This window comes from Vipera berus (assembly GCF_964194415.1).
Source record: "Vipera berus genome assembly, chromosome: 6".
NCBI classification, from domain to species: domain Eukaryota; kingdom Metazoa; phylum Chordata; class Lepidosauria; order Squamata; family Viperidae; genus Vipera; species Vipera berus.
In genome coordinates this window covers 84,664,091-84,676,666 of record NC_138208.1, presented here as the reverse complement: position 1 = coordinate 84,676,666, position 12,576 = coordinate 84,664,091, and the positions used below count along the sequence as shown (strand labels likewise).

The window sequence follows — 12,576 nt, the reverse complement described above, 5'->3', positions numbered from 1 at the left end:
CACCCCACCCTCCATCATGTGATGTGATCACATTTTGGGCAACTCGGCAACTGGCCCATATTTTTAACCATTTGCAGCACCCCATGCCTGCAATTTTTTTTCCCCCAGAAACCAGCATTTACTTCAGGTTTCAGCAAAAACAGCCCCATAGGAAATAAGGACTACCTGTATTCCTGGCTCATTTAGGCCAGGAAAGAAACGATACAAAATAGGTGTGGCGATCTGCATCAGTGGTCAAGCATTCATGGAGCATCAGAGTTATCAATAGTCCTTTAAGAAGAGTGCTCCAAATTGGATAAGCCATTTTCCTAAAAAAACAACAAGGAGATGGAGGAGACAGAAGGAAAGCAGAATCCAATTTACTTATTTTCTTTGTTTGTCTATTTATGTAATTTAGATAGATAGATAGATAGATAGATAGATAGATAGATAGATAGATAGATAGATAGATAGATAGATAGATAGATAGATAGATAGATTTTTAGATAGATTGATTTAAAAATATAAAATACTGTATTAAAAATAATGTAATGTAATATAAAATAAATCAAATTTATTATTTGAAGGTCTCTGAATAAACACATCCATCATCTGACAAAAATTGAAAGTGGAAAAAATAAAATCAAACTAAATAAAATAAACAAATAAATAAACCATTTTCCTAAGCCCTTGACTATAATAAACAACAAGGAGATGGAGGAGACAGAAGGAAAGCAATTTACTTATTTTCTTTGTTTGTCTATTTATGTAATTTATATATAGATAGATTTAAAAATATACTATATTAAAATAATGTAAGTAGTGTAATGTAATATAACATAATAAATCAAATTTATTATTTGAAGGTCTCAGAATAAACACATGTCCATCATCTGACAAAAATTAAAAGTGAAAAAATAAAATCAAACTAAATAAAATAAATAAACAAAAAAACCCTGAAAGGGCAGGCTCGATGGACCACTAGGTCTTTTTCTGCCATCAGTTTTCTATGTTTCTGTGTTTATATATTTCTATAATAGAACCTGCCACTCACAGAACATTTATTGCTTTTTAAGGTATTAAAATGGGCATTTAAAGAACTGCCAACTATTTGGGGCCCTTTAAAAAAAAAGCCCTTATGCATGTATGAAGTAAACTCACTCTGCTCGTTCTGCCTTTCTCTTCCTTGAGGACAGACTACCTGAGCAGGTAATAAGTACCTGAGCTTCTTCTTGGCCCTCCCTTGTTGCTAGGATGACCCAGCTGCCAATCCAGTAGTAGCAGCCAATCAAACAGCAGCTTTGAGCAGGTGGCAGTGAAGGAGGTGAGGAGGAAGGAAGACAAAATGTCTGCCTGGCCGCTCATGAAGCTGAAGATAAATAAACAGAGCCAAAACTCGGAAGCCAAAAGAAAAAAAGAAAAATTAAAGGATAGAAACAGCGAGGAAAAGGAAGCAGCAGCTGAGGAAAATGGGGACAGAAAGGCATTTTTTGTATTCCCTCAGAACTGTGTGAGGGAAAAGTTTACCTCAGGTGGGAGCCAAGACTGGGAAAGGCAAAGAACCCAGAAGCCCCACTAGGAAAAGGGCAAGAAAAAATCAAGACTTGAACAAAGTAGAAAACAGAAACTAAAGAAACGATCAAAGATAGATTGAATTCCATCAAAAGAGAGGAACCAGAGAGATAGACAGGAATTAAGACAACAGAAATAAAGAAATCAGCAATACACAAATATATTGGAAATATAAAACACAAAGATGTGAAAATATATTCAATTCCTTGAGATGGGCAGCTATATAAATATGGATGCATGGCTAGATAGATGATAGATTAGATTTGATGATAGATAGATAGACAGATAGATAGATAGATAGATAGATGATAGATAGATAGATAGATAGATAGATAGATAGATAGATAGATAGATAGATAGATTTTTAGATAGATTGATTTAAAAATATAAAATACTGTATTAAAAATAATGTAATGTAATATAAAATAAATCAAATTTATTATTTGAAGGTCTCTGAATAAACACATCCATCATCTGACAAAAATTGAAAGTGGAAAAAATAAAATCAAACTAAATAAAATAAACAAATAAATAAACCATTTTCCTAAGCCCTTGACTATAATAAACAACAAGGAGATGGAGGAGACAGAAGGAAAGCAATTTACTTATTTTCTTTGTTTGTCTATTTATGTAATTTATATATAGATAGATTTAAAAATATACTATATTAAAATAATGTAAGTAGTGTAATGTAATATAACATAATAAATCAAATTTATTATTTGAAGGTCTCAGAATAAACACATGTCCATCATCTGACAAAAATTAAAAGTGAAAAAATAAAATCAAACTAAATAAAATAAATAAAAAAACCCTGAAAGGGCAGGCTCGATGGACCACTAGGTCTTTTTCTGCCATCAGTTTTCTATGTTTCTGTGTTTATTTATTTCTATAATAGAACCTGCCACTCACAGAACATTTATTGCTTTTTAAGGTATTAAAATGGGCATTTAAAGAACTGCCAACTATTTGGGCCCCCTTTTTAAAAAAAAAAAAAAAGCCCTTATGCATGTATGAAGTAAACTCACTCTGCTCGTTCTGCCTTTCTCTTCCTTGAGGACAGACTACCTGAGCAGGTAATAAGTACCTGAGCTTCTTCTTGGCCCTCCCTTGTTGCTAGGATGACCCAGCTGCCAATCCAGTAGTAGCAGCCAATCAAACAGCAGCTTTGAGCAGGTGGCAGTGAAGGAGGTGAGGAGGAAGGAAGACAAAATGTCTGCCTGGCCGCTCATGAAGCTGAAGATAAATAAACGGAGCCAAAACTCGGAAGCCAAAAGAAAAAAGAAAAATTAAAGGATAGAAACAGCGAGGAAAAGGAAGCAGCAGCTGAGGAAAATGGGGACAGAAAGGCATTTTTTGTATTCCCTCAGAACTGTGTGAGGGAAAAGTTTACCTCAGGTGGGAGCCAAGACTGGGAAAGGCAAAGAACCCAGAAGCCCCACTAGGAAAAGGGCAAGAAAAAATCAAGACTTGAACAAAGTAGAAAACAGAAACTAAAGAAACGATCAAAGATAGATTGAATTCCATCAAAAGAGAGGAACCAGAGAGATAGACAGGAATTAAGACAACAGAAATAAAGAAATCAGCAATACACAAATATATTGGAAATATAAAACACAAAGATGTGAAAATATATTCAATTCCTTGAGATGGGCAGCTATATAAATATGGATGCATGGCTAGATAGATGATAGATTAGATTTGATGATAGATAGATAGACAGATAGATAGATAGATAGATAGATAGATAGATAGATAGATAGATAGATAGATAGATAGAAAGAGAAAGAAAGGAAAGATAGATAGATAGATAGATAGATAGATAGATAGATAGATAGATATAGCAATCAAAGCTGCCATCATAATTTTTTGACCATCACGCCAATTGCAGTCCCAGAGAGAGAGAATTGCCAAGAATTCTAATACAGTCAGAAAAACTGAAATTTTGGTGAATAAATTAACTAAGTAATAATTATAATTATAGCCCACATTGTATATAAATATAAAGCCGCTTTGCTACATATAAAATTCATAACATGGATAACCAGATTTATAACATCAGGTTATAAATGTTTGCTATAAAACATTACATTACATTCTAGAGTTTATTCATATGGACTTGCCAGGAAAGTAGCATCTCTTCATTTTTACCCATTTAGGAGAACGAAGAAGGTAAAAAGTTAAGTGAAAAAAGTGAAAGTGGGGAAAAATAATCAGTATTGTGCTGAAATAAAAAAGCAGTATTCTAAACTTTACTCTCCATATTATGTAACAGATATGTAATGCATACAAAGAGGATTATGTTTCTCCAAACAACTGCAAAAAAAAAGAGCAGAACAAAGCTTAAAATGCATGTTTTGGCATATGAAATGTCCAGCAATTCTTGTTTTCTGAATCATTTCTCTATCAACAAGTTTCTGATGCTTTGCTATTTTATCATTTTCACAGACCTCTGAAAATTGTATCGAGATAGGTTTCTCTCCCTGATAAGTCTGTTTCATAAATTGGTTTATAAGTCTACTTGAGTTGGACCACTATAATAAATTTAAATAAATTCCAGTTTCTTTTCACACTTTATTTTTATTTATTTATTTTATTACATTTATATTACCCCCCGTAGATAGGGCTCGCAACTTGGGAGTCCTCCTAGATTCACGGCTCACCCTGGAAGACCACATAGGAGCTGTGACTAGGGGGGCTTTCGCCCAGGTTCGCCTGGTGCGCCAGTTGCGGCCCTATCTAAGCCGGGATGATCTATGCACGGTCACTCATGCGCTCGTGACCTCTCGACTAGACTACTGCAACGCTCTCTACATGGGGCTGCCCTTGAGGACCACCCGGAAGCTCCAACTGGTACAGAATGCAGCCGCGAGAGTTGTGTTGGGAGTCTCCCGATACTCCCACGTTACACCTCTGCTCCATGAGCTGCATTGGTTACCAGTTGCCTTCCGGGTGAGATTCAAGGTACTAGTAATGGTATTCAAAGCCCTACATGGCAGGGGTCCGGAGTACCTGAGGGAACACCTGCTGCCGGCATCGACTTCCCTCCGCCCTGTGCGTTCCCACAGAGAGGGCCTCCTCAGGGTGCCACCGGTCAGAGAATGTCGATTGGTGGCCCCCAGGGGGAGATCCTTCTCTGTGGGCGCCCCGGAGCTATGGAACCAGCTACCGGTTGAGCTCCGGACGGCGCCCGACCTTTGCTCCTTTCGCCGCGAGCTAAAAACATATTTTTTGAACAAGCTGGCCTGGCCTGATGAGGGGATTGGGGGGGGGGGTTGCTACTGTTTTTTATTAGGTTTTAATGATGTATTTTAGTATGTGGGCATTTATTTAATCTTGTTTTAACTTTTGTAATTTGTATTTTTATTCTTGCCCTGTTCACCGCCCTGAGTCCTTCGGGAGAAGGGCGGTATAGAAATAGTATTAAATAAAAATAAAAAATAAATATACCGCCCTTTCCCGAAGGACTCAGGGCGGTTTACAGGGTGATTAAAAACAAAAATACAAAAGTTAAAAACAGATTAAAAAAATTATATTCGTCCCTGCAATAAGTAAAACCCCAGTTAAAATTAAAATTAAAACTAAAACTTCAACCGTTTTATAGAGAACGTAAAAATAAATATGTGAACAGCTTCACAATCCTTTTCGGATTCCATTCTCCTTATTCGTTCATTCATTTAAGCTTATTGGCCACTCAGTTCCAGTGGGCCCAATTTATGATGGGGGGAGGAGGGGAGAGACCTTGGGCAAAAATATAAAACATCTTTGTTTCCCCTTCCAGTCCTAATACATTTGGAAGACACCACAGAGTGAAAGAGTGAGCTGAATTATACTTAGTGTTTTCAGCATAAAATGAAAGCTTATTCTGGCTGCCTGTTCTCTCTTTCCTTAAAAAGGTCCAGAAGGAGCAAACCTGTTCATTTATCATCTCCCACAAGAATTTGGTGACCAGGACATTCTGCAGATGTTTATGCCTTTTGGAAATGTTATTTCTGCTAAGGTCTTCATTGACAAACAGACAAATCTGAGCAAGTGTTTTGGTATGTAACATTCAGTACGGAACATCAAAAATCCAACATGCTGTCTATCTCTCTGTTTTATTTTCCTCTTTTCCTAAATTGGTATCTTAGGTTCAACATTTATTGATATATATCTTGCCTTTCACTGGAGAATTGTAGACATATTTCTTTTTACATTCAGCATCGTTCTACTGTGATCCGCAGTTGGTTATCTAAACATTGCTTGTTCTCTTTAGGGCAGACATTTTCCTTCAGGTTTGTAAAACTGTAGTAGTGAAAGTTCAGTGTAGGTAATATCCAGTGCTTTTTTTGTAAAAGAAAAAGGTGCCAGAACTCACACATGTCATACAACCCGCCTTGCCTACCCTACAAGGTTCCATCCAAAAAAGGTGCCGGAACTCCATTCTGAGCGTTCAATGAGAAAAAAAGCCCTGGTAATATCATTGGTGATAATAAGTTTTTATATGACAGTGAAAAATCTTGAACTGCTTGTTTTTCTGTGTCTATTTTATTTTCCTATTCAGCAGTTTTTCCTTTTTTGATTAATTTAAATTTCATAGCTTTCACCAATTGTAAATTAAAATTAAAATAAGAATTTAAAATATATAAATAGGACATATTTCCCTGAGCCTTAGGTTTGATTTAATTATGTAATGGTTTCTAAACGCTTTTCCGTTTAAAATCTCTTTTAGGTTGAGCTTAATCTATGGTGGCTTTTTGGACACAGTCCTCTTATGTCCAAAATGTTTGTTTCTTGGTTAAAACAATTAATTTTTGTCTATTTCTTAGTTTAAGGGCTGCTTCCACCATAAACAATTGTAAGTTATAAACAATCTAACATCATAATAAAGACTAAAATGGCACAAAAATATTAAAAATCTGCATCTTGAGGCATCATGTAAATATTCTCCCAATAAAACAATGTTTTACCACATGGGGGGGCATCTATATTTAAAAGCCCAAAATTTCTTAGAATACCCAACTCTTAATGGTACCATCAGGTACAACTTACGACAGTTGCAAATTCGAAGTAACTGTTCAAAGTTACAACAGCACTGAAAAAAGTGACTTATGATTGTTTTTCACACTTACGACCATTACACCATCCCCATGGACACAGGAACAAAATTCAGACATTTGACCACTGACTCATATTTATGACAGTTGTAGAGTTCCAGGGTCAGGAGATTGCCTTTTGCGACTTTCTGACAAGTAAAGTCAATGGGGAAGCCAGATTCATTTAGCAACCATTTACTAACTTAACAACTGCAGTGATTCATTTAACAACTGTGGCAAGAAAGGTCATAAAATGGGGCAAAACTCACTTAACAACTGTCTCACTTAGGAACAGAAATTTTAGGCTCAATTGTGGTTGTAAGTCAAGGACTGTATGAACTAGACCCAATCTTGCTTAGCTTTTTGAGATCAGCCCAAAGCAGCTAGGTTTTGCCAGCTTCTGTAGACTTTTCATGTCAAAGGTTTATACGCGCACACACACACACACAGAGTAGCCCTTGACTCACAATCACAATTTATGTTGCTAAGCAAGATATTTGTTAAGTGAGTTTTGCTTCACTTTATGACTTCTTCATAGAGTTGTTAAGTGAATCTTAACCGGTATTCAGCAAGGAGTTGGACTTGAGAGCCTCAAGGGCTTTTTCCAAGTTCCAAATTTTAAGGTTCACCACCTAGGACAGGGGTGTCAAACTCAATTTCATTGAGGGCCGCATCAGCATTGCAGTTGTCCTCAGTGGGCCGGGTGGGTGTGGCCTGGGTGGGCGTGGCCTACTGGGTGGGCATGGCTAAAGTGCGTATGGCCTACTGAGTGGGCATGGCCAGCTCTACAACGTTCGCATCAAGGGTGCCTATGGGGGCCTGGGCAGGAGTGGGACAGATCTGAGGGTCTCTGGCAGAAGGAGGGTCTCTGGGCCAGGGCCAAGGCAGTGGGGGCCGTTCCCTCACTGTTTCCAGGATGGCTTCGCGGGCCACATAAAACCACTTCGCGGGCCGGATCCGGCCCCCGGGCCTTGTGTTTGACATGTCTGCCCTAGGATTTATTGCTGATGTGAATTAGAGGCATTGGTTAACATCCAGTCCCATTCATTCTCAACCAAATAGATTTATATTTATGTTCTTGATAAAGGAGTTGTTCTTTGCTTGTCCTCTGTAACCATTTCAGTGGGGGAAAAAGGAAAGACTGCAAAAGCTCCATAATGAAGTGAAATATTTCTTTCCTTGCAGCAACTCCTATTAATCTTGAAAAGTACAAGCATTTGTGGTTGAATCAGGAAAAAGGCCTAAAAAAATATTTTCCTAAATGTACAAAAGAACTGTCAAATGCATAAAACTAATTACCTCCTATCTGAAGGAATGTCGTTTATTTTACACTCATTATGAGTGTCTAATTATTCTCTATTGTGTTAAAAAAAGTGCCTCTCCATGTTTAACTCATTATTTGCAGATTATATTAAATAATATTTCCTGCCCTAGGGAAGACTATGCAGTTGCATTTTAAATGCAATATTTTTTTTTTCCTTCCATTCAATCATGCCTGATTTTCAGAAATTGCTTAGACAAGTCCCTGCAGTTTTCTTGGCAAGATTTTTGAGAAATAAATTGCTATTGCTTCCTTCCTAGGGTTAAGGGAAAGTGACTGGCCAAAGGTCACCCAGCTGGCTTTCTGCAGTCTCGTGGTCTCTTTCTAGCCAGTGCCCCAGAGTGACTCTCTAAATGCAGTATAGTTACATTCACATACAGTATTTGATAAATAATTATTCCTTTTAATGCTAGTTCTAGTTTACCTGTTTAATACAGATTTGCAGCCAAAATTGCATGATCGTGCCTAAGAAACACACATAAACTTAGTGTATCTGCAGGGCATTATTTCCTACGATGTTGTTATAATTCAGCCAATGTGGAATATTAACAGAGAAGAATAAAAGTAAGAAATGAATATAAAGCAAAATGGAATGAACTAACTGGACAAAGAGAGTGAGAAGGGGATCATACAATATGTTTGACCTAATTTCACGTTCTTTGGACAACTAAAGGGCCAAGTTAGGAAAAGAATGTCATGGAGAAAATCTGTCAGCAAGAATCATTATTGACTTGATGGAACATAATCAATGCCAGGATAATAAACCATCTTATGGCTTAATGCAATCACTTGGCTCATACAATTTGCTGAGACTATGTCTTGGTTTCCCACCACATACTCAACTACATAGTATGGAGACCTGTTCTAGGCTAATTAAGCTGTCCTGGTCCTAAATAAAAAACTAGTATGATTTCATTATCTAGCATCTTATAGGAAGTCCTCGCTTAACGAATGGTAGCTTGGTCCCAATTCAAAGTTAGAATGCCCCCCCCCAAAAAAGGTACTTACAACCCAGATTCATTGTTGCACTTTGGGAGCTCAGAACTTGACCACATTTATGGCTCTTTGCAGTGCCCCGCAGTCATGTGACTGTGATTTATGTCATTTTTTGCCAGAAACCACTGTTTATTTTCGGTTTCCAGCAAAACATACCCATTGCAAACAGGGGATTCATTTAGTGACTGCCACCTTCGATTAATGACAGCTGTGTTTGATTAACGACCCCTGCAAAAAAAAAGGTAAAATTGGGTTGGTCACGTGATTACTCACTTAATGACCAGTACAAATGATAAGCATAATTTGAGCCTCCATAATGGTTGTAAGTTGAAGACTACCTATACTTCTTGGTTGATTTTGAGAAGCCATTTTTATCCTTAGGAATAAAAGTTACAGTTGTCCAGAAGTATCAGTTTAAAATACTGTAATATAGCTAGCATGCAACTATACCTGGCAGTTGAAGTAAATAAATAGGTAAATATAGAAGAAATCTGAAGGACTTTTAATCATGATTAAAATCACTATGTATTCCAGTTTTGACAACAATTTTTTTTTTCATTCTTTCTCAAAACAGGACATTTTCCCTAATTGTTTACTGTCAAGAAACCAACTATAATTTCATGTCTCTGTTTTACATAAGTGCCTACATGAGCATCATCTAGCCCAATCTTCATTCTCTCCCTTTGCACAAAAAAGACCACTCCACCTCAGCTTTATCTATGAAGTGGCAGATACATATTCAGTGACCAGATAGACACAATTTAATCAAACTTTCCTTCTACCAACAAAAAAAGTTATTTGCAAGGGGATGCCAATCATAATCCATTAATTCCTCTGGATTCCTGGCAAAAATATTTCATGGAGAGAGATTTTTCAGCATGAAGATCACTTTTGACATCATTTCCTGTTTGGTAGAGAAGCTAACTAATCCATAATCTAGTAAAAAAATAGTTGAATATCTAAATGTCTCCCATCCCATCTCATAATGCATTTCATTGAACATTAGGACAGTTGCAAAACTTCCTTCTTCTAATCTTCCATACCTTCAATGACTTCTGCTTTTCCGTGAAGTTTTATCTTCTGCTGCTTTGTTATTTTTAGTTATGTATGTATTGATTTTTGTTTATTTGTACTACAAGATTTATATCATCTACTTGATGAGGTGCAGTTTTTAACCAATGAGAAGCATACTTTATTTAATTAGTAAATATGATAACAGATTCAGGATAATTGTAACAACAAAAGTTAATCTCTACAAAGATAATAAACAAATTATTAGGGAAGATATAATGTTGTATTATAATCAAATTATTTTGATGATATTTTATTGCTTTATTTAACTGTTTGGTAAGCATAATTTGAACTATGTTACAAAACAGAAAAGTGTGTGTGTGTGTGTGTGTGTGTGTGTGTGTGTATATATATATATATATATATATATATATATATATATATATATATGCATTTATCTCACAAAAGAGACTTCAAAGTGAAGTGTCAACGCTGCTAACATCGAATGTTATTGCTTGACATGAGATGAAGAAGTAGCTATTTCATATGTTAAACTTGTGCATTGCTTTAAGACTTGTGTATTGTTTTAGTTTAAAATTGGTGGGAGGGAAGAGTAGGAATGGACTTTGAAGGCCATTTGTCTCTCTAAAGAAGATAAGACTTTGGCGGTTCTTCCAACGGAAGGGAAGCTGATTCTTTAAATTAATTGGAGAATATGATTAATGACAAAATTAGAAAGGTGGAGAATTGTGTTTAATTATATTGTGCAAGGGGCGGAGATTTCAGATTCCAGCTTCCTTTGAGCAAGCATTTGCCGGTGTATTAGGCTAATAAAGGTAAAGGTAAAGGTTCCCCCGCACATGCGTGCTAGTCGTTTCCGACTCTAGGGGCCGGTGCTCATCTCCGTTTCAAAGCCGAAGAGCCAGCGCTTGTCCGAGGACGTCTCCGTGGTCATGTGGCCGGCATGACTAGACGCCAAAGGCGCACGGAACGCTGTTACCTTCCCACCGTAGTGGTCCCTATTTTTCTACTCGCATTTTTACGTGCTTTCGAACTGCTAGGTTGGCAGAAGCTGGGACGAGTAACAGGCGCTCACTCTGTTACGCAGCACTCGGGATTCGACCCGCCAAACTGCCGACCTTCCAATCGACAAGCTCAGCGTCCTAACCCACTGAGCCACCGCGTCCCTTATTAGGCTAATAAAGGACTTTTAAGGTAAACAATGCCTCAGAGTCACTTGAAAAGCCCATAGTCAGAAACTTGACATGAAGTTTTTCAATATTCAAAAGAAGAAAAACATAGTGGTGGCGTGCAGCACCCAAATTTTTTATAAACTTTTAAAGCCAGCAAAAAAAAAAATGGAATAAAATAATGGGCTGGTTCGTGTCTGTTGCATATGGGTCATACTTTTAGAATTTTGTTTATAAAACAATAACTTCACAACTCTTCTATTGTCAAGCTAGTGTCATATGAAGGGAACTAGATTATAAATTTTCTTCCTGTATGCCTGTTAATTATTTTCTTTAAAAGAATTTGGGGGAAGAAACATTGGAAATAGTGTATTCTGTCTTTAGTCCAAATGGCAAAATTATTTTTCCCCTTTCTCCTGCTGTGTCTCTTAGCTGAACTGACACTAATAACGCATTACCCTTGTTTTCCCGACATATAGTCCTCAGTAGATACATCAGCACAATATATCTTAGTAGATACTTTAGCACAATATATGATGTTTGGTTAAAGTTTTTGCTTTTGTGGCTTTGCAAGTTTTGCGGACCAGATGTTATTACCGTACAGTTCAATATCTGTGAAAGTAAGTGGATATTAAATAGTATTCCTTTTATCCAAGATATCTGGCAGGTCTTATGTCTTACAACCCAAAGTCTGAAATGATGACTGCACGGTATCATTTTCGACCAAAAATACTAGATCTATATAAAGGTAAAGGTTCCCCCGCACATGCGTGCTAGTCGTTTCCGACTCTAGGGGCCGGTGCTCATCTCCGTTTAAAAGCCGAAGAGCCGGCGCTTGTCCGAGGACGTCTCCGTGGTCATGTGGCCGGCATGACTATACGCCAAAGGCGCACAGAGCGCTGTTACCTTCCCACCGTAGGGGTCCCTATTTTTCTACATCCAAAAGCAGTTTGGATTTTGTAACCAATGGAAGAACAATCGATAAAGTTGCCTATTAAAGCCACAAAAGAGAAACCAAACGATTTTTTTTTTGCTGGTTCTTAATGCATTCATTTTTTCTTCTTCTTTCCCTTACCTACTTTTCTGCATTCTAGGTTTTGTTAGCTATGACAATCCTGTCTCTGCACAAGCTGCAATACAGGCGATGAACGGCTTTCAAATTGGCATGAAACGCCTGAAAGTACAGCTGAAGCGCTCAAAAAATGACAGCAAACCTTACTGACCGTTCTCCCAGAAGCTTTCTGCTCTTAATTTAGATTTCTTAGGGTAAGTCTCTTGAGCAAGCCCACCCTTGCTTGGGGTGGGATTGAGAAAGAACATAAGAACACCTGACCCGTCACCTCTAAGAGACAGCCATTTGACAATCCTGCTTCCATTTTTCCCCACCTGTTTAAGAGAAACTTGGCTAATCTAACCAAAAAAAAAAAGTGGG

At 37.3% G+C, this 12,576-nt stretch overlaps 1 protein-coding gene and 1 long non-coding RNA gene across 7 annotated transcripts in view; both read left to right on the top strand.

The window, feature by feature from the left end:
- The window catches only part of CELF2 (CUGBP Elav-like family member 2), a 634,914-nt gene that overhangs the window by 610,239 nt on the left and 12,099 nt on the right, over nt 1-12,576 (top strand). For all 6 annotated transcript variants that reach the window (XM_081330781.1, XM_081330780.1, XM_081330779.1 and 3 more), the window contains 2 exons: nt 5,448-5,591; nt 12,239-12,410. In XM_081330781.1, the coding sequence (XP_081186907.1) occupies nt 5,448-5,591; nt 12,239-12,366 (272 nt within the window). In that variant the 3' untranslated portion in view covers nt 12,367-12,410. The remainder of the gene's footprint in view (nt 1-5,447; nt 5,592-12,238; nt 12,411-12,576) is intronic.
- Nucleotides 413-2,872, top strand: LOC308669862. The gene is made up of 2 exons (XR_014026844.1): nt 413-845; nt 2,001-2,872. It is a non-coding gene; the product is annotated as an uncharacterized lncRNA (long non-coding RNA).